At 28.1% G+C, this 23,903-nt stretch overlaps 1 protein-coding gene across 2 annotated transcripts in view; it reads left to right on the forward strand.

Annotated features, from left to right (window-relative positions):
- The window catches only part of jp (junctophilin), a 280,595-nt gene that overhangs the window by 113,696 nt on the left and 142,996 nt on the right, over positions 1–23,903 (forward strand). For both annotated transcript variants that reach the window (XM_089218689.1, XM_089218688.1), the window contains exons 8-9: positions 15,725–15,843; positions 17,986–18,869. In XM_089218689.1, the coding sequence (XP_089074815.1) occupies positions 15,725–15,843; positions 17,986–18,869 (1,003 nt within the window). The remainder of the gene's footprint in view (positions 1–15,724; positions 15,844–17,985; positions 18,870–23,903) is intronic.

A 23,903-nucleotide genomic window follows, 5' to 3' on the forward strand; every position in this document is an offset into this window, starting at 1 on the left:
TATTACCTCAGTTAATTTTTTGTATGGTAAATAAGATAAAAAGATTTGATGATGAAATTTAAATACAATTTTTAGTAATTTCCTTTAAATAAAAAAAAAAGATCATCAATTAAATAATTTAAAACGCATGAAAAATATCAATAAAATATTGCATCGACAAAAGAAATATTTCGTCAATATGATATTAATTTTAGTTATGTGACGAACAAATAATAAACAACAATTATTGTAAATGCGTGTTTTGTTAAAAATATTTGTTGATGACTAAATATGTTATAACGTTTTGGTATTGATAATTTTTTTTTTTTAATCCTATATAGAATATTAGAATATTAGATTTTTAAATTTTATTTTACACTAAAATTCATAGTTTTAAATTTCATGTCAACATTTTTATTTACGATTCCAAAAATTGTTTTTATATGTTCATTATTATTTTAACACATGCATTAAAGTAATTTAAAATGCATAAATTATATTCATAATATGTTGCATTTAAAATACGAATTATGTAAATATTATAGGTATTTAGTTTTAAGGCAAACATAATATAATGTAGGTACGAAAAATATTTGTTCGTGGCTACAAACAAAATATTTGTTCTATTAAAAGTATGTTTTTATATATTGTTGACTAAAATATATATTTTAACATACAAGTTTTCAGTTTTGTTTTTTTTTTTTTTTTTATCTAGAGAATTTAAAAGATTTTAGGATATTTTACACTAAAATTCGTAATTTAAAATTTTTCTTTATGAAAATAGAATCTATTATGTAGGTCTATTATAGTTTTACTAAGGTGAATTAATTTAAAATTAACATATATTATGTGAATAAGTTATTGCATAAAAAAACAAATTTTATCAATATTATATTTTAGTTGCAAGACAACATAAATATATAATACACAAAAGTAGATTGTTTCGTATCCAGAATCTTACTAGTTTTATTAAACATTTTATTTTATTGAATAATAAATTTAATGAATATATTATGTTTTTTAGTTTTTAAAAATAAAGGAATTTTTTTAATTGTTTTAAGGATTTTTATAGTTTTTGGGAAATGTTACACTAAAAATCGTAATCTTAATGTTTATTTCAAATTTTTTTCAAGAAATTTCTGGAAAATTATTTTTTATAAATTATGAACCCCTAAAATATTAAGGTAGGTTTTTTATATTTTTGTCATGGTTTTACTATAGTAATGCATAAATGGCAAAACAATATACAAATAAAATGTAAATATTAAAATTTTAAATCGGATTTATCGAACGCCAAATCAGAGATGATATCAGGACGCGGGCGCTGGTTGTAGGACAGAGTAAAATATAAAATAATAAACCTTTTTAAATAATTTAATTTTGTTTTAAATCGAAAAAAAAATGTTTTAGACTTTTGCAATACTAATTATTTATTAAGTATTTTCGCGGGGTTTTTTTTTTGTTTAGGTTAAGTCATCAATATCCGATGTTTATATAATTTCTGTTATTTTATGAATACAAATCAGTAACCATATTTTTTCTTCTTATTTGGTGCCATATGTTAGGCCCGCTGTCGCTTCCATAGCTATCTCTTCTCCGTTCAGTGCTTCCAGTATCCCAGGTCTTTTTTAACTCAATCATCATCCCATCATGCTCTTGGCCTTACCCATCATTGGCTTTTATTAGGTTTCTATTTTGTGACTGTCTGTTTAATTTGACTTTTGTCCTCCTATTATGTCTGGTCCCTGGTCTTTGAGTGTGAACACATTAACGGTATAGCTGAATATAGTGCAACGTTGTTTGTTTGGTCATTTTTCGTAACCACCTTTTTTGTTTTTCTTTAGTCTTAATATTCTAAAAAAGATTTTTCTCTCATAAATCATCTATTTATTCTCATTTGTCTTGGTTAGACACATCAGTATAGTACTATAATCGGCAATCGATCTAATCTAATCGAAGGGCTTATTTATACAATCTTATTTTTGTTTTCTTCTCGATAGTTTATTTTTTTTTTTGTTTTAGTGATCATTTTTATCTTTTGTATCAAATTTAAATCGAAATGTATCATGACCAGTTATACTATCATATTATCATAATAATACTATTTATTCGATTCTCAATAGGCAGTAATAAGCAATAAGTCCCGTTTTTTATTTTTTCTTAGATGCGAATTTCTGGAGACATGTAAGTTGTATGAACCTATTGGTTGTTTTTACTAAATCTTGAGATTATATTGCGTATAATAAATAATAATATATAATATTACGTAGTATTTTCTTACCATTGATAATAACATGTCGAAAAATTCTATTAATATGTACCCAGGATATGGTAATTTTCTTTTGCTGCTCGTCAGACCGAGCGAAATCACTGCAGTAGGTATCGTTTTATTGTCGACGGACGACAAGATGGGCGTTCCCTTGGAGTTTTGTATCACCATCCATATCCACCATATAGCCACTTCAGGGCAAATACATATTTATTTTTTTACATATATACTATAATCCCTAATAATCATGGGGAAAAAAATATCCGAAAAACGTTCTTCTTTGATTTAATTTCACATAGCTATAAATCATTATTTCCCTTTTTCTTCTATATAGTTCGACCGACTTCGGACGATAGTGGCTAACTTCATCCCTTGCAAGATAATCACAGAAACATAACTGCAACGTATACCGTTTTTTTCGATTTGACAGAAGGCTATAGCTCTTGAAAAGTTGGCCATCTTAAATCCATAAAAATTAAATTCACCCACATCCTCACAATTACTTGTACTAATTGTACTGTCTACTGGGTACTGTTCTCAGTTATATGATTCATATAACTTAATCATTTTTTCACATTAACACATATTTTTAGCTTAAAATTTCAGCACAAACCACCTGTTTTTAATAATTATAATGTAAATTTCCAAAATATATTCATAATTTAGTAAAAAATGACATAATCTCAAACAATACTGATATTATCAAATATTTAAATCAAACCTGAACAATCTGGACGATAATAATTCTCTAGCGCATACTCATTATAAACTGTTTCATATTTCGTCTATACTTATTGCCACTTTTAATGATTTTTAATGATTGGCATAAGCACATTGTTCGATTACCTATCTTATGAATAGTCATATCTTTGCATATGCAGTAGAGTTTATATCTAGTTACTCGTATATTCAAATCAGGTTTAATATAACTATAGGTGAATTCACTTCTGTTTTTAAACCACAAATATCTGTTTGTATACAACTTCAATAGAATACTCAATGTTAACCTTGTATTAGACAACTGCGATATCTAAGGACAGGCAACAAAATACATTTGATCAATCGTGCTCATATAATTTCTAAATGCGTATACGATGTGGTCGACTAGATTTGTACGGGTTTGCGTGACTTTCCCTACCGTTTGATGGTCTGTCCCATTTGTCCCTGGATCTACAAAATTATCGTGTTCGCATTCCGGTGGTGTAGAGGTTTTGTGGTTTCAAAACTATCAACCACCCGGCACCCGCTGTTTTTGTGTATTTGATTATTATAATATGTATCCAATGTAATTACTTATACCTCACGTCCGCGTGATGGAACACCGTCGTCGTTATGATGATGGTGTGTTACCTTCTGTACGATTATATTATTGTAATATGTATGTATAATAGACCAATACCTTGCACAGCTCATAGCCCATAATAATTGTCGCATGACGACAATGATTGCGAGGCAGTTATTTAACAGATCTGACCCGAAACAATTCGTGCGTCCGATTAAACGTGCTCATAAAATATAATGTATGGGTGATATTATATTTTGCAGAATTGTATGGAATGTCCTTCTGTAAATATTTCCGATCTGTTTCCGATCATCGTCGCGTAACAATATTATGTTCTATTTTTCTACATGCCATAATGTGTTTGAGTATCGTTAGTAGGTATTCTGATCTGTCTGTTCTACATTGTAACAATTGTCCAACTAGTTAATAGGTACCTATACATTGTGTTATATGTTTCGAATTCGCGAACCCTTTAATAGGAAAGTGCTATCATTATAACGTGGTGTGCTTAAATTTAATACAAATAATAATAATATTATATTAAGAAGAAATAAGAGACTTACCTTAAATTAAAAAAACTAACTTATAACATCAAAACGATAATTATTCAGTATCATTACACCATATTTATTAGTGAAATACATTTTTCAACTAGGGAAGCATAATCATAATCAAAGACAAGTTATTAAAAAAAAAACTTATGACTTAATTTCCAAGTCATAATGATAACTATTTGAATCGTAAAGTATTTAAAGAAAAACAGTGTTAGTATTATATAATTTGCATTTAGTTATGTATTAATAATATATTTAATGGACCAAAGTAGGTATATATTAACATTTAATAGATTTAATAATGATGCTGGAAATATGATTTTGCATGTAAATACGAATTAGGATACAGAGCCCTCTTTTTTACTAGAAAAAAACTAAGACCGGATCAAAACTGATTATCACAATATTCCTACCCGGGGATACAGAGCCTTAAAAAGATTAATGAGATTAACCCAATATAGTTAGGATAGAACGGTAAAAAAACAAAAAGAAAGTTTATAATTTTTAGTTTTACAAATGCTTATTAGTAATAAATTATTATTTGAGTTCTTATGGTTTTAAAATTGAATTGTTCAGTGCATCGTGACATAACAATGCATTATTATCATTACTCTATGAATTTTTGATAATATGTTAGTATCAATATTGGATTAGATCGATGGACTTCTGTTAGAAAAAAAAGTTAAATGTTTTTATTAAATAATATTCACCAAGAATTCTAATTAGAACTTTAATGTATGCATATTCTTGAAAATTATTTATATAGTTACTAAGCAATATAGTTATTCTGTATAATTTGGACAAACTTTTTTAATATTTGTATCAACACTTTATTTATAATAATCTCTATAGTTATATATGAAAATGTTACCATTTTAAAAATATATATAAAAAAGTTTTGCTTGATTTTTCTCATACATCACATTTTTTAATGACATATATTGTAATATATATCATCCTATTCAATATTTACCAATATAATTATTTGCATAATGCATACTCATCGCAACCTAACTAAGTTTATGACAGAAATAAAAATACGAAGTTACGTAAATACCAATTATATAAACAATTTTAAAGCCATATAAATACCAAGATAAATAATAAAGTCTCTAACGAATACCTACACTTAATTTTATAAATCAAATATTTGAACTGGAATATCTAATAAAATGCAAAAAAAAAAAATATCTATTCATTTTTTCTAATTATTAATTAGAAAACTTAATTTATTTTTAAAGTACCTATTTAAATTTGAGATAAAATATCAATAAAAAAATTAATGATTTTTCATTCAACTAAGAGAAAATGGTGACTAATTATCTCAAATTAACAAAAAAATACCTTGACATACCAAAATAATAATTAGTCAATTAGATTTATTAAAAAATATTTTCAACTACTAAAGCTTCGTCTAAGTTATTTAAATTAAAATTATAGTAATTAATTTATAATCCTTAATATTAACCTATTTCAATCCTTAAATATTTATGGAAAACCATGCATAATATAATTTCCTCCGTATGACGGGCGTATGAGCATCCCAATGGTGATATCTATATCTACGTAATATATATTATATTTAAACGTGTATTTATTATATTATACTAGAGCTAAGCACTATTTCTTCTAATCCGGATTACGGATTACAATTATTTAATCCATATTTCGGATCAATCTGTTTTATCCGGATTCACATATTCAATCCGTTTATTCGGATTCGGATCCAATCCGGCTTCAATGTTTTAAGATAATTAGCTTTTTTTTCATTTTTTCGTAAAATACATAGGTATTTAGGTATTTTGTGAGTAGTTAAAGAATTATAGTTATATATTTAGATAAATAAAAAAATAATAATTGTTTTCAAAATGCATAATAATCCGGATTTAAATCATAATTCTTGGTTGGATATTTTAATCCGGATCTATAACCCGGATATGGATTGATCCGGATTTGGTGCTTAGCAATAAACTATTATATACTGTAGTCTCGACTGGTCTGTAATCAAATTATTAATAAAAAAGTATGTATATTTACCCGTTGGTCTAAATTAATATATTTATTGTATTTTTATTGATCGGAATGTCGAACTTTGTGAATAATATTATCATCAGACTTTTTACAACAGAGTGAACAATATGTGAATGTGAAATATAATATTTTTAATTCAAATTTTGATGTAGATATTTATTTGGTCCCTACTATTTTGAAAGTAATTTTTCATTTTCTAGAGCCAAGGAAACACTAAATGTTACCGTGAGTACAAGACGAATAAATAATATGTTGTAAAATATTCAATGTAGGTGATAAAAATATATTATAATATACAATTTTCGCTGTTATCATAAATATCAAGAATGTCTTTAAAAACACACATGACACATATCACTCATCTTTTCGTCTGTGAAATGATCGTGATGTTATACGTGTATATAGTGATATGTTTTTATCATACAGTAATCTAATTGCAAATCGTATATTTACGTTATTTTCCTTCAAACCTACGTGGCTATAAATACGTTTCTGAATGACAAGATAAAACAAGTGAGAACAATAAATTAGAAACAGTTCACCTTGTGGCGGTCCTGGACGGATACCGCGTGAAGTCAGTGGTGTCACTAGTGTAGGAAGTGGTGGAGGAAAAAAAACATAAACATTTCGCGGTATTATGATTTTTTTATTGTGGTGGTTGAAAATACAACCGCCAGAAAATGATCAACACGAAAATCAAAATAGCGGGGTGGTGAGGAGCGTGTGCGTTCAGTGTCGGTCAGAATACTCACCTACTGTCGACCGGTTCGGTGTCTCGGCGGATCGACTGTTCCAAGCGCGCTTATCGCGTGTCGGTCCGTCGTCGATTGGCGGTTGAAAAGAGAAGTAATTACGCGGGTCCGCGTCAACCTTCGGTCTAGAAAAAAATAACCACGCCGACAGAAAATAAATAAATAAAAACGATAGGAATGTCAAAAACGTAAGTCGGTTAATGACAAAAGACAAAAAAATGTTCCGTCAGAGAATATGTATCGACGGTCGCTCTGTGTCGAGACCCAACAAAATGGGAAGAATGTAGGGAAAAAAATAAAAACTGTTAACAAAAAAAGTGTTTAAAAAAAATAAACAACAGAGACAACTTTATTAATAATTATTTTTGTGTTCGTCACTATCATACAATTATTCAATATACCCGTTAAGTGTAATATTAAAATATATTATGATAGGTAGTGTTAACACAGTCGTTAGGTACTTGGTCGTGGTGTGGACCAGTGGCGGCTATCCTATGGTCAAGGTGTTGTTCAAGCGACACCTTTATTTGGGGGGGGGGGGGGTGTCCATAGCATGGAGTTCTAGGGGTACAACTTAGTATATGGACATTATGGCCAGTTTATTGTAAGTGCAAGCTTGCGCAACTGCATCATCATAGGTTAATACGATATTTTTATAGTTAATACGATATTAGGATTACATATTTTATTATTGATTATATTATATTTATATTAATGCACAATTAGTAATCATAGTCCACAAAAAACGTTATTGTTTTCATATTCTATTTTCAGTATTTTATGGTAGCGAACAAGTTTTCCAGTGTGGTACTACAATAACAACTATAACAACTATATAGTGATAAATATGAAAGTATCAAATGTATTTTAATATTTCGAGTTTGCTTTGAATAAAAAATAATATTAAAATGTGTTTATATATTATATTTTGGTTTTTAATAGTTTTATAATATTATCAAAATATATAACTTATTAGTTATTTAATAATATGTTATAAATGAATAATGATGTATGATGCATGCCTGACTTATATACTTACATGTCTATACATTTGATAAAAAACATGCTAAACTATAGGTCTACTTACATTTCAATCAATTTTGATCATTATTTATTAAATAGTTTTTCTTAAATACTAGTTTAGGAATTCGAAAGTTTATATTTATTGGTGACTGCAAAAAATCCGGTTATTTTGCCTTTTTTTTTTTTGGGGGGGGGGGGGGGTGTTAAAATTTAATGTTAAGCAACACCTAAAAAAGTTGGCATAATCGCACTGGCATGGACTCACCAATCAACATCATTTAACCGGTGGCCAACCACCTGTTATTGGGTCGTAATAAATAGGGCTTTATTGAAATAAATAAATAGAAAAAAAAGCCATAGAGTAATTTGTATACAAAAAGAAAAAAATCAACAAAAACAGTCCTTGTTTGGCGTGTTTTCCTCTTATATTGACGTAAGCGTTATATATTTATTTTTTGAAATAGTTCTTCAGTTATTGACTTCTTTGAACACATTTCACCGACTTTATTAATATTAATGTTAGTAAATCTTACATTCACGTAGAATAATATTGAGTCTGAATCACGCTAATCACGTACTAAATTCACGTGACACTTGCTGACACTCTCACCCAATTGTTATCAATTTAATGTGAAAGGAACTGGGGGGCAGTTTCAATTTCACATCGCCGGAGAAATTTATACAAATTCTAAAATATTATAATTGAAAAATCGTCCTTAACCCAGTAAGTGGTATTTTAACACAATATTCTATGAACAAAAGGGTGGGTGTACGTCACACGAAAAGGAACGTCACAAGAAAAACGATCCAAAGTTATGAGTTTTAAGTTCGAAGAGTAAAAAAAAAATAATGTTTTCAACCGTCAGTACCGTATCATAACTAAATCCGTTTATAGTATATAACCAAATCTAGGTCATGGGACTTGGGGATCAAACAGAACCAATTTATTTGTCTCCAATTAACACATCACTAAACACAACTGCTACTACAAAAGTGAATTAATATGAATATTTATTTACTAGGCGCTATATGGTGCCAATTTAGTTGTAGTTCAATCTGAGTACTACTTGCCGTGAGCAATATCAATCAAAATTGTAGTTCTTGGATCACACAAAAAGTTTGTCACGTAACGGATAAAATGTACATCAGTGCTCAAATAATCAAATTCTGAAAAAAATAGATTTTTCTATAGAATACTTCTATCGTACAACACCAAAAAAAGTAAACGTACTCTCGAACAGCGTTTTCGCACCGTGTGCGATGAATTTCTGTATTATTTCCTTTGGTTCGTATTATATTGTAATGTTTTAATATTCAGAATTATATATATATATTTGGAAAGGTGGTTTCCTTATGACCACATTAAAATATATACGTATATAACATCTGAGAATCCAACACCAAGTATCGAGTATAATTATTATACCATATTGGATGGACATGTAGTTTAATATATTCTGCAGGTACGAAAAATAATTTATTAGCTCATAATTATATGTATTCAGTTACATGACATCAATTATTACAAATATTGGACAAACATTATTGTTCCTTTACATTTTTAAAATTACGTTTCTATTTATTTATTCATATTAAATTATGTTTGTTTATTTCACATATTATATCAAAAATGTTATTCCAAATTATCAATTAATAACAGTTTGTAAAAAGTTTTAATTGAAATTAATTTTTGTGATTTTATTTAAAAATATAGGTACTTGTTTTTAAAATAATAATATATCCAAAATGTATAAAATTTAGTGAAAGACGTTATAAATCTTGAAAAAGAAAATAATACCTTGACTGGAACAGACGAAGTATAATTAACATTTAATTGAATAAATACACTTTTTACTAAAATATTATTATTTATCAGGTTTTGATTCCTTTGGTCCTTATTGATAAATTTTTTTTTTACAATATATAACATTTATTATAAACTTTGCGCTCTATAACATATATGTACATCAGTACCTACATCAATTGTAATTTAAAATTAAAATGTATTAATCAGTATTAATCCATTTTTTAGTACCTACGATTAGTACCTATCATTATAGATCAGAATACTACTGTTTTAGCGGTCATTATAAATCTTGATGAATTGCTTATAACCAATTCTGATAAGCCAAAGAAGTTAACAGAAATTAACAATTTCGAAACGTAAATATGATACTGTTAAGGGTATTTTAAGTTTAATATTAACTTATATAATGCAAATGATTCCGACAGGTAGGAGTTTAATCATCTAAATATCTAAACTTTTCAAAAACATTATTCCCGTAGACTGTAGATAGAGCCACGAGCTATACTAACCAAGTTTTTACTTTTATACCTACTTTATTATAATATCTCCCAACCAATTCGGATTTAAATCTTATTACTATAACGACATTCCATGTTTGTAAAAACTTTCATCATTTACATGAAGAATATTTATGCACCTGGCTGATTCTTGTAGACATACATCGTCAAATCATTTGATGCATATAACGTAATAATTCTTCGTACCAATTAAAACTTTAATACATAAGTTACTCGTTTCGCTGTCAATAAATATTTTAAAAACGACGCAATATTTACAGTGTATGACGTATGTTAACAAATTGAATTCAACATTCAAACAACTTTATGTCACAGGCGGTGTGTCGAGGGGTTTTATACCTACATTTGGAAGACAATTACAATTTTCTATAAGCGACATTTAATTGATTGAAGATCGCTTATTAATGAGAAGCCTCATTACTTCTCTTGCCGAATCTTGAGTATGTGGGTTCGTGATTAGTAGCTTTTATATTATTATTAGAAAAGATCATGGTCTTGTGTTGGGAATGGTAATGGAGTGATTTCCCCTTCCTTCTGCATCGTAGTAGCACCACTTAGAAATAAGAGGTGCTGTTGAAGCATTGATAAGTCAATGCTTAATATAAACAACTCTGTTGACCATTATTTGGTCACTTTTACGACTGATATGGACTACCACCGGTGTATTCTAACGCCCACCTGCAGGGGTATAGATCAAATAACTGAAATTGAAATTAAGGGGCATGCACCAGGTGACCAGGTTTTTACTCAAAAACATGCTTTGAAAGAAAAACTCTAATGTCTCGTAGATAGTGATCCTATTTCAAAATTGTTTTATTGTTTTAATTTTTTTTTTTTTTTGGAAACACTTCTTACAGGCCAAAATATTTAATTGTATCATGAATTTTATGATAATACAACGATTTAGTCTCAATTCGTCGATAAACCTGATAAACACCAACGTATATTGTTACTTGTTGTTATTTTATATTTCATTGAATAGTCATAAATTTCATAGATTAATCGATTGTTTTTAACCTTTAGTTTATGTCCACCGACTTCAATATGCTTATAGAGTCAGCTATCTATTTGTTTTATTTAATATCTATGTATATGTCCATTTTAAATGGGCGGTGACCACGAAATTTATGCATTGGCTAATTATTGCCACTTATTAAAGGCATACGAGTGCCACGTGTTTATTAATTAATAAATTTATTTTAATTAATGATAATTATTATACTAATCTTGCAGTACACTTTGGTAATAGCTATATCAAACATGACTGAACAAGAACTATCATTTTGAACGTCTATTAAAAAAAATATACATATATATAATTAGAATAGATAACATAATCTTACAAAAGAATTAAATTAAAGCTGCAGTCACAATAAACATAATTTTTCTCATTTTTTTCATAAGCCAACGAAATTTTCACAAACAGTATTTGCACAATGGATCCATATTTCATTATCTAGTGATCGAGAGATGGTAAAGGAAAAATGTAGCATCATCGAAAATCTATTTACCCTTTTGGGAACATTTGTATTTGTCGAAGAACAAAGGAATTCATTAAATACAACATGATTTTTAATTAAATAGGGTTAATGCAACGTTGCTAACTCGTGATTATACCTTTTATTTTTAAAATCACACGATTGAGTGTTTTTTTTATCAGCTTTAAAAGAAAAAAACTAATAATCTTTTAGTGCGTAAAATCCAATTAATATTATTCAAAAAAAATGTTCATAGTACCATAATTATAAATAATAATGGTTTAGTTAAATAACGAAAAATTGTCATAAATATTTTTCTCAGATTAAATATAGAGCAATTTACAGATTTATGATAGTTGCACAAAAAAGCATTTGAGAATTTTTATATTTATTAAAAATAGGGGGTGGATGTTGTCAGATTTCCAATTTATTCATAAGTTTCAAATTAATTTTATGTAGATAAGTAGGTACGGCTTAAAACCTAAAAATTTTAAGTTAATTTTTGGAATGTTGTCAATTTTTCTAAAATGTCGTAGAAATTGCTCAGTTATAAAACAATTTGAAGTTTTAGCTATAGGTATTCCGATTTTGTTGACGTAATTCTACTTTTCTAATTTATTTTTTAAACGAATTTATAATAATTCCATGAACACGATATTATGAATTTATCAAATCGTAAATAAAATATCTAAAATAATATTGCAGATTTTAAATTGTTAAAAATTTTAATTTAATTTTGATACGTTTTAATATTGAAATAAAACCATTTTCATATAGATGCCTCTGAGATCGCATACAATAGTTTTCTTTTATTTCAACTCGAATCTTCATTAATATTTATATATCATTATACGTGTTCGTGGTGCTGAGTGAGTATTGCGAATTTACTGTTATACATTAAGTGGAAGCTTTCCGGACCGTTATAGTTTAGAGCTTAGAATCGTTGTTCATGTAATCGCCTTTAAAAATAAGTTTATTGCTCTAAACATTTATTTTATTTCGTTGGTTGCGTACACGATTGTGAAATTCTATTATGAGACACCGCATAGACATGAAATAAATGTACGTACATTCGATCGGTCACGTAATGAAAAAGGTAAGTTGCATCATCCTTGACAACCGTCGTACGGTTTGTATACCTATTATAAGTATACAGTGAAACTTCTATTTAAAAAAATTAAAAACTCATGTAAAACTTCTATGAACTTCATTGAGAACAAATTACCAAACCAGAATCAAATTTATCAAACTTTATTAAACGTAATTATTCGTAGTACGAATTTTTCTGGTTACCCTTGAGACTTATTTTTAATACTATGTTTCACTGTATTAATTATTGACAGATAATTGATTAAATAATCTGTATACTCGTACGTTACTATTCCATATGAACAAATTTAAAGATGATCGAACGAGTAGTTTCACGTGTAGTTTTGGGTTTTCATTCGTTTCATAATCATTGATCCAGATTTTAGTTTCAATTTTTTGAAGCATCAAGAACTCGTTTATCTTTTATAAATACACAAGTATATCTAAGTATTTGTACACTTGACCACTTCTATCGACGGTATACCAATATTCGTTCTAATCGTTCTATAATAATAACAATAATTTATTATATTTATACATTGAAAAATATGCCATCACACGCTACATCAATTCGCAAAAGGAAACAAATAAAATAAAAACTTAAAAAAATCGATTGATGTTTGAACCGAGTTGGCGTCATCTTATTTTTATAATAAACGTTTTCAAATCATTATTTACAAAAAAAGATGTGCCCGATCCCATAGTCAACTCACATTCATATACTCATATAACACAATTATTTGTTTCTTATTTATACGAACCACCTGCAGTAGTTCTTAGCAATTTTCATAAATCCATATGAATAACGTAATGCTGCTATAGGTACTAACTGGTCATCGTCGTTTTACTTTTATCTGATCTGCTATTTGAAGTCAATAGTTTGCTTACGTACCTACCTACGTAAATATTATGCAGCATCAGCTTACATAATTTGTGCTTTATTTTCAACACAATACAATTCAGGTTATTAAAAACATTTTCCTCATAAATATAATATGAATTAATTTATTGCTTTAACAGAGATTTGTTGGGCAAGTAATTTGTTAAGCATTGTTTATTTGAGATAATTCAGTGCAATTCATAGGACCCATATCAATAATATACCTAGTCCCATACACTTACCCAGAAATTTGGTTTGATAAAATTGTATTAGACAGTTTAATAAAAATGAATCGTTAAGTGTTTAATAGGAGTATCAATCATTATTAACAATGAATACACGAAAAAATTAAGTTTTAATTATGGTTTTAATGAAATTCCATTTTGGTCAATTTTTGAAATACTTAATCTACGATATTATTCATACCGTTGAAATTGTCTTCTGAATCAATTTGAATATTATTAACATAAATATCTCAACAAATCAATGTGGATAATTTTAATATTAATTACCAACATTTCATTATAAATTATTTGCTATAAAAGAAAACACGTAAAAGTTTAGTATAGAAATTTAAATAAAAATAATAAAAATAATGATTTTTATGTTATTATTTAATAAAAATCTAATAACATAAAGTTACTTTTATATTTTAAAGACCTAGTGGTAGGAAGTTTCTTGTGTGTCTATTTCTTCATATTTATTTAAAGTTTATTAATTAATGAGAAAATATTATAATTAGGTAGACCGTTTGTATATATTAAATAACAAGTAGTAGAAGTAGATCTTAGTAAGTTTTCAGAGTTTAATATGTATCTATTTTACGCCTTTTCAAAAAGTTTTCATTTTCAACGATTATGAATCAAAAAATCAAAATAATTGCCTTTTATTAAATTGTTGATATTTTAGAAAATATTTTTGTTAATTAATTTAATTAATTTTATGAATTAATTGTACAAAACATAACGCAAATTTTCGTTTAAAATAATATAATGTCATGCAGGAGCATTATACGATTATTGTAAGCTACTATATATTTTATTAGGTACTATGCAATCATATTCATATTGTAATACAACGTAGATAAGAGGGGTATAAGTCTGTGGGCTTCAATAACTTTTATTTTGCCAATCCTTGCCTGAATAATTCACTTAATTAATACATTTCAAAACAATAGATATTTGGCTGATTGACATTTAAATTAATATGTTAATAATAAAACTCAATAAATGTTTTAAATTTATTAATTTAGGTATACGTAATCATATTATTAAAAACAATATAATAATGCTGTCATATTATAAGAATATTATTATTTCTCTCCGAGCATAATCATAATAATACCAAAGTTTGAAGTTGACAGTTCAGCACATGTGTATGACATTTTTGTAAACAGAATTTTTTCAAATTAATTATAATAATAAATATTTTTCTCACATTAATAACACATGAATGCATATAATATCAATTTTTTGTTTGTGTGTATTAATTATAAATTTGTCTGACTCAGTGATTTTAAAATGACGATATTTTTAATACCGAAAACATCGTTACTTTTATTATAATAATATTAATCAATTATAAAAGAAGAGTATAGGTAGTAAAATATGCACCAGAAAAATAATATACTAAAGTCTAAAATACTAAATGAATTTAAATAAATATAATCAAACTACGAATTATAAGGTCGGTATATTTTGGAAACACTTGAAACCGTTTAAATAGGTAAATTTTTAATAACAGTGCTTGAAGTATAAAAAAAGTCGAAACCAGTATGTACTTTGCAGGCCATAAAGTTTAGTTCTGTACAAAATGTATAGATTTAATTTTTTAATTTTGAAAAATCGCTATTAACGATAATATAATATGTTCCACTTACGGAGCTATGATAAAAGACTAAGAAAAATCACATATTATCATAATCCTAGCCCTATAGCTATGATACTGTCAGCTACGCTTATTGAAATTTAAAGAATAACAACAAACATTAAATAATAATTATTACACCACACATACTAGTGTATCACACATTGTGTATTTTACAACTGATTTTATCTTATAGGATGGCCACAGCGAGGGGAAAAGCGGAACTGTCTGACATCGCAGCGGACCACGCTCGAGAGGATTATGAAATTGCGAAACTCACAGCCAAACAATTTGCACCAGATTTCATTCAACCAGGTGTGTTTCGGAAGTTTTCATATATTTTAATATTATTACTATTATTACAAGGTTTTATTCCTGCGCATTAATCAAACATGTTTAACAGGAAACGTGGACGTCCAATATAAGTAAAACATGGTGGAGAGAGGGACTTATGAAGGGGATAGATTTACACCCCGTTCCCATGAACTTTTTTTCATCATTAATGATCTCATTAACATAATAAATTATATATTTTTCATTGATTAAATAATACGTGTTAAAAAATCAGGGACATTCAAATTTAAAATAAACATTAGTCACACCAATATTGATATTTTATATCATAAACCATAATCTAAAATCGTAAAAATCTATACTTTAATAAGATATGAATCCAATACAGAGCTTTAGTTCCCATTTAAATCAATTAATTTCAATATAAATAAAATTGTTTGTATTTTTATCAAATCGTATCTATATAATTTATTAAGCATTAAAATAAAATAATTATTTACATTTTTCCGAAAATGATTTAGCCCCCTTCCCTAATTTTAGATTTCTAAATCCACGTCTAATTTTCATTCATTAAATAAAAGGTGTGCCTTTATTCACAATCATATTTTAAAATAATTTTTTACCATAGCTTAGGTTACGCAAATGCTTTATTACTGAGTAGGTCAAATTAGGTTATTAGGTTATTAGGTACTCACAGTATCGTTATGATGTTAAAACGCGAAAACTGCGACACCTTTGATTGAAGTATTCTCTATCAACATCAGATCATATTTCGCCAATTATAAGATCGTCCATATATATAATATGTTTGAAGTTTTCGAACGATATAGTTCAAAATGTAATGTCCGGAAGCGCTCTCAGGTTTCAATCCACTGTTTTGGAGAATTTGTATCGTGAAAGAATTTATTATTTCATTATCTTGTTTTGGCGGTCACTCTGTATTTTCCGCCGGAAAAACGTAGATACAATTTTATAATTTTTTTTTTCACAAAATACAGAATACGTAAACATAAAGACGTGATGCGAATTTAAATTTATATGATTGGCTACGCAAACAACATAATATTACCGTACGGATTGAGGTTCACGCTTTTGTTTTAATCCACATAGGTATCTATATTATATTTTGTTGTTTTATTTTACCTACTTGTTATGCGCACTTCATCACATATTTTCTTTTCGGAGTCGCCAGAAATATATTTTATCAAAACGCGTAACACGGTGATTTTATGTAATAAATTGTATAGTATTATTATAATACCACCCTACAGTAGTTAGAACAATATTTTTTATAATATTCCACTATTTACATTCATACGTTCAGCAACTCAGAGACACTTGCCGTCGGTATACTACCTATAAATACGTTTTATTATAGTTATTGTTCTTAAGTGTAAGGCTGCTGCGTTGTGCGTAATAATATTGTTACCACCTGAGCTTAAAATAACGACAGTATAATATTGTACTGTGAATTAAAATGACGGTGGTTTTATTGAGGGGTGACGCAAGGAACGGATCCCTGTGATTTTTGTTTTTTTGTACACCTTATTATATTGTTGTATCCTAACCAATGAGAGATTTATATATTCAAATTACTTAAGTAAATAATTTTTTTTTTTATAAACTGCTCTTCAAAAATTGATTTTTAAAAATCAAGTAGGTATTTGTTCCAAAAAATATTGTACCTAGAAACTAAAAATACATAATATCGTTAAAAAAAAGTTAAAAATTAAAAATTATAATAATAAAACATACTTAAAAAAAATGTATGTTTTTCTAGAGAAATTTTGTTTTTTAATAATTTAAAATATTTGTTTATCATGAATTTTTGAAATGATGAGAACTTCCTACGCGATTAGTCTGTATAATATCATTAGTTATGATAAACTCAATAACGGTAACAATAATATTATTATAAGAACTACGAAGAAAGGACGACAAGATATTGCATGACTTAGACACGAAAATTACGAGCAAGAGTCCATATGGGCAAACCTCGAATGAGAGAAAACAGGAATAATTAAGTGTAGAAATATGGGTGTAGTCACGGTAATTGGACTCGAGATACTGGAACGTATAGGGCTATCAAATACACATGACGATAGCCGTGCGGGATAGACTGTCGAATAGAAAACAATACTAATTATGTACTTACTTTTTCAGGACTGGAAAAGACCAGACTTCGGGAGATTTTGAAACAGCGCATGTCAATTGACCAAAAACAAATATTACAGCCGTTAATGCCTTCGCCTAATCCAGTCGGACCGGCATCGTCGGTGGACGCAGCGGACGCCTCGTCCCTGTCATTGTCGACCAACAACTTATTGAACTCAACCACCGGCGGTCAGCAGGATGCAGCCGAGACTACTCCACAGTTTAGACCCAGGTCGCACTATGCGCAACCTTATTACCAATCGACTGGTAGCAACCATCTTAATCAGCAGCAGCAGCAGCAGCAGCAGCAGCCTGGTGGCGTTAATTCACAGAGTTCTGTGGGCCAGTCGTACCCGCGAAACAGCCTTACGCCGGAAATGAGACAGAACTCGACGAACAACCATAACCCAACGCACCATCATCAGCAGCAGAACCACGGTTACAACCAGAGTAGTGGTGGGTCTTCGGCCCCACCACCTCCACCGCCGAGCCGAACGAACAACAATGGCCTCGGTGACCAGTACCCAGGTAACGCACAGAACAGCATGTACGGCGCCGGGCCCAGACGGCCATACGGACAGAACGGCACTGGCGGCGGTGGCACAGCTGGAGGGAGCGGTGGAGGACCACCGACAGCCCGCCAGAGCGTCGTCGACAGGGCGTCGTTTTCACAGAATCGCATGTCGTCGTCGTCGCACGCCCCCTACCCCCGTGGACATGATGACGTCAGTGGTGGAGGTGGAGGCGGCACCGGCTCGCCACGCCACGACAGTCTCAGCAGACCGAATCGTCACAACCAATACGAAGTGGGCGTCGAAGACGACACCGATCCTTCGCTGCTGAGACGAAACACAAAATACGTCAACAGGGAGTCACTGTACTCATTTCAACAGGTAATGCAGCTTCAGACTGGATGTACCTCCGTTGTCGCCCCTGACACGGTTAGTCTCTAGTCCGCCAGGTCCCAAACGGGAGAAGGCTCGTATACAGCATGGACCCTCGTAAGGTGTCTCCCATTGTAAACCATGAAAAGTATAATAATGATATAATATTATAAAAGTACACGCCACCGTGCACACGCTAGAGAACTGGCATCGGTCTTAGACGCCAGCTGTTATCATTACGAGTTAAATTTCGTGTTTATTCTGCTGTTGTGTTTCGATGATTCATATTTTTCGTCCATTCAATTAATCGCGTTCATTTTTTTTTTCCAATGATACTTTTGTGAGCAGTTAGAATGTTTTTCATCCCTCTGCAGCCTTCGTTGTAATAATATTGTTGGTTAATAGGAGATGACCCCGAAAGTCCAACAATATCACAAACGAGACTTTATTTTTTCTGAATTTCCCAGATGTCTTCGGAAAATCACCATTTTCATTTAGGTTGAACGAAACGTTCGGCTTTTAACTGCAGGCTACGGGTAAACAGCGATCCGTCAATAATGGTTTATTTTTCTTACATCGTAATGAATTCTCGTTTAAAACAACAACCTAACTGTTTATATTAAAGCCGTTGTTGAGACGAGCTAAGAGACTATTGCATTGAAATCCATTAGTGATACACTGTGCGTGTGTTTAATAACGTATAGTTACCTACTTAGAATGCCAAGTAAGACAAAATAATCAATTATTATCATTATTATTATTATTGTCAATAAACCCGCACGATTCATGTTGCGCAGTGCTGTGAATTCCTACAAAATATCTGTGTTATCAATTACTATACATTCCAAATTTCTAATTTTTTTTGTTTTTTGTTTATCCTCATACCTTCTAACCTTCTAAACATTTTTAAGGTAATTAATGAATCGAGTCTCGATTATAAAATATCAATTGTAAGGTACATACGCGTTAAGTAAAAGGCTTCTGCCAGTCCGTCCTAATTAATTCAGGGTGATTTTGAGCAATATATTATAGACAATTAAATCAATAACTATAGTAGCTACCTCGTTTATGTTATTGTTGTTGTTGTTGTTACTTGTTTCGATTTAAGTATAAATTGCCTTTGAATTTGGATTTTGGTTTCCATATTTATAGCTACATTGCTATAATAATTTTAACTCTTTTATATAATATTTTATAATATAGAATTAAGTGAAAATTTCTTTTAGAAATGTTAGCATTATAATTTATGGTATTATAATACCAGCTAGATAATAAAGAGGTTTGAGAATTGTTTCAAATATATTGATGGTACATAATTGCATAAACAGTGTATGTATACATTTTTGTAAACATTATCAATTTTCTAATAATTTGGAAATAAACACATATATTTTATACATTTCTATAACATAAAAATAATTACTAAAATTTTCCATTGCCTTATTATTAGGTATATATAGTTATACCTTCATATTATAATAAAATAACGATTTTTTAGAAAACGTAGGTAGAAAGAATTTCTACTCTTAAACCAAATTCAGTAATCAAGTTATGTCTTAACTCTTAACCAATCATGAACAACATAGGTACAGCATTTTGTCATTGATTATACCCAATACATCAATACTATTTTCCACTCCATGTTTATAAAAAGTAAATTTGTCAAAGGGTCGAACTAAAGAGAGGACTGACCTAATGGGAATTTATTCAATTTAATCATCGACTTCACATAAAATACTTTAACTTTCTATATTTGGTTGACCATAAAAAAAAATATTTAAAAATGATGTTATTAAATTACCTCATAATATAATATATCCAATACCTCAACCATTTTAAAATAACGCACTCACATAGAGCTCTAACTACTCAAAATCAAGAATTATAATATTATGTAGATCATTAAAAGACATTTAATATTTAGAAACCGATACTAATGACAAGTGAATTATGTAGTTTAAGAAATAAATAAATGTTTTTTTTTTTTATTATTATTATTATTATTATTACTGTTATAAAACAAAATTGTAGTATACCATATTGAGTATATGTATATTAAAATATTAATATTAATATTTGTAATATATACAATATACAATGTATACAATATATTATATTGTACTCAATGATAATACTCATAAAGTAAACAGTATTATGGTAGATAATATTATAATAATTTCGAGATATTTGTATACCTAACTACAAATTTCAATTCCGTGCACAAAATATCATTGAAAATGGAAAATTTATTAAAAATAGGGGTAGTTATTTGTTATTATTGTTCCAATATTTTTTAAAACACTGTCACAATTTAGTAGAAAATAGATAGTATCTAAATCAATAGAAATTAATAGATAATATACAACACTCGGCTTGTGTGTTATATTGTTCTATTTATTTTATGTATTATGTCCATTTATAAAACTAAATAAATTACTGGTTGATGCTTGATTTTATATTAAATTAGTAGAACTTTATTATGTTATAAAATATTATTAAAAATTATAACATAATTATGTACGTAAAATAATATAATAAAATATGGATACAAATTTTTTTTAAATAATCCTCGACACTCTGTTGTAGATAAATTATACGATAAATGTAATTTTATAGTTTTTACTTATATAGTATCTATATTGTGTATAGTGTGTATACGTTTCTATGTAATGAAATATAATATAGCATTTTAAATTTAGATAGATTTATTTTAGACGCTCCTTATGACAAGTGCAGCAGTAATAAAAGTGAATTTTTAATCAATTGATATTTTACCTTTTTTTTTTTCTAATGAGATTAACTATTTTAATAGCTTTATTATCTTTTTTATATGTGAACACTCATACATTTCTAAAAATTATTTTTTCTATAAATATATGTATTAAACTTCTAGTACATTTCTGTTTGGAAAATGCAACCATAGATTTCAGTATATGCATATAATGTATGCACCTATTTGCATTCCGATTAATATTATAGGAACGATATCCATATTACAGTGACGTGCATAGATATTGGGAGCGATTATATTAAAAAATTATAAACAATACATTTTTTTAATTTTTATCATTTTTATATATCGGTACGTTTATTAAAAAAAAAAAATACCATAATAGATTTTCCAAACCCTCCCCCCAAAATGTATACACCACTGCAATAATTTTATACTATTTTATACGTTCCTAGAAATACAACATGCAGTACATTTATCGTAGTTTTTGTTAGTTACTGTTATTTTATTTTTACTATTCTTTGAATGTTTAAAAACACTCTTACAAAAATATGTAGCTGTGATATTTACAACCGTAAGATGTACTACATGACTTTTTTGCCTAGTAATAAAAGACGCAGATATTTTAAATTACCTTTTATTATAATTTACTTACTGCACACTTGCCAACATAGGAGCGCCAAATGTAGGTACCACTGTTTATTTTTTATAATTTCGATCGATGTTTCTGTGGGTTGAAAGAATCAATTATTAATTACCTATTAATATTTTTATGAGCTTTGTTGAAATCGTTTCTTTTTGTTGGAATTATGCCATTTTGTTGATATAGAAAATGATTTTTTTTATACTTCACGAAAATTAAAGAAATATTCTTCAAAACAAACATTATAATTTAACACTAATTTCTTTTTATGATTTGGTCACCTGTTATGAGTATAAAAATCTATGTTATTTATGCATTTAAATTTTATCAATAGGTATTTTATAAATTACAAATAATTATCAATATTATTTTTTAGAAATATTATTTTGATTTATTTGATTTCATTAATAATTATCATCACTATTATGTGTAAACATATGAAACTGTTTGTAAAATCAACAATAACTTGCATTTGACATATTTTGTTTTAAAACAAGCACAGGTACTAAAAACTTGTAATTAACTCTAGACATTTATTTAAAAAGTCGTTAGAATTTATGTCATTTTCTACAATTTTTTCATGGTAGTTCAAATTCATTATGAGTCATTGAAGTATAACTATACGACACAACGACAATTACAAATTTAGTATTAACAAATAAAATACTACAGTATGATGTTTAGTACCATTCGTAGATTAAATTTTCTTTTTAATAGAACAATAAGATTAAATGTGTTATATTATCTTGTAACTAAAGAGAATATAATAGATTAGATTAGATACCTATTTTATTTAAAAATATAACCTAAAATACACCTGTATAATTGATAAAAAAAAATAATACTTAAATATTATTCTTAATAAAATTGCATCACAAAAAGTAATAATGTACTATCAAAATATAATGAAACTATTATTATTCATTTGTTTTATATTAAAAATATCACTAATGATTAAAATGTAAATTCCAACAATTTATCTTAAGTAAAATACTACTAATATTTTCTTAAATGATGGTCGACAAATTATAAATTAAAGAATCTTTCAATCAATTGGCAATAGTAAAACGTGTAATACCCATAGACAAGGCTGGGCAAGTTTAATATTTTTATTTTTTATTTGCTTAGTTAAGTAAATATACATGAATGTAAATTTATCTTGAAGTTAAAAGTTACTTTTATTTATCAAGTGACTTATAAGCTTGTAAAAGTTACAATAGTTATATCGTATATACACTGAACATTACGATAAAGTTCAATAAAAATGTTTATTGTAATTAAGGAGATTAGGAAGAATGCAGTAATTTTTTAATCTACATACTAATTTGAAAAAGTAGATACTTTTTTTTCTAACGGAGTTTAATAAATATTTTTTTCGTATTAACTTTTAAATTGCATATCGAGTCACCATTTAAATTAATGATTAGTGAAATAACTATGATTTTATATTTTCCTAACTTAACTTGAGTTAATTATTTCATTAACTTGCCCACTTTTGGACTTAATTCAGGTGTTTATAATAAGATATTCAAATAAAAAGTCTTTTTCTAAAAACATAATACTGCCAATTAATCTGTTGTATTCACTATTGCCTAATATGATATGAAAAGTTAAATAAATAAATAACTTTCTAAAAAATAGGATATACGAATGTAAGAACTGTTATATT

The sequence above is a fragment of the Diuraphis noxia genome, unplaced genomic scaffold (assembly GCF_037042655.1).
Source record: "Diuraphis noxia isolate RWA-SAM2 unplaced genomic scaffold, SU_Dnox_SAM2 contig0001, whole genome shotgun sequence".
NCBI classification, from domain to species: domain Eukaryota; kingdom Metazoa; phylum Arthropoda; class Insecta; order Hemiptera; family Aphididae; genus Diuraphis; species Diuraphis noxia.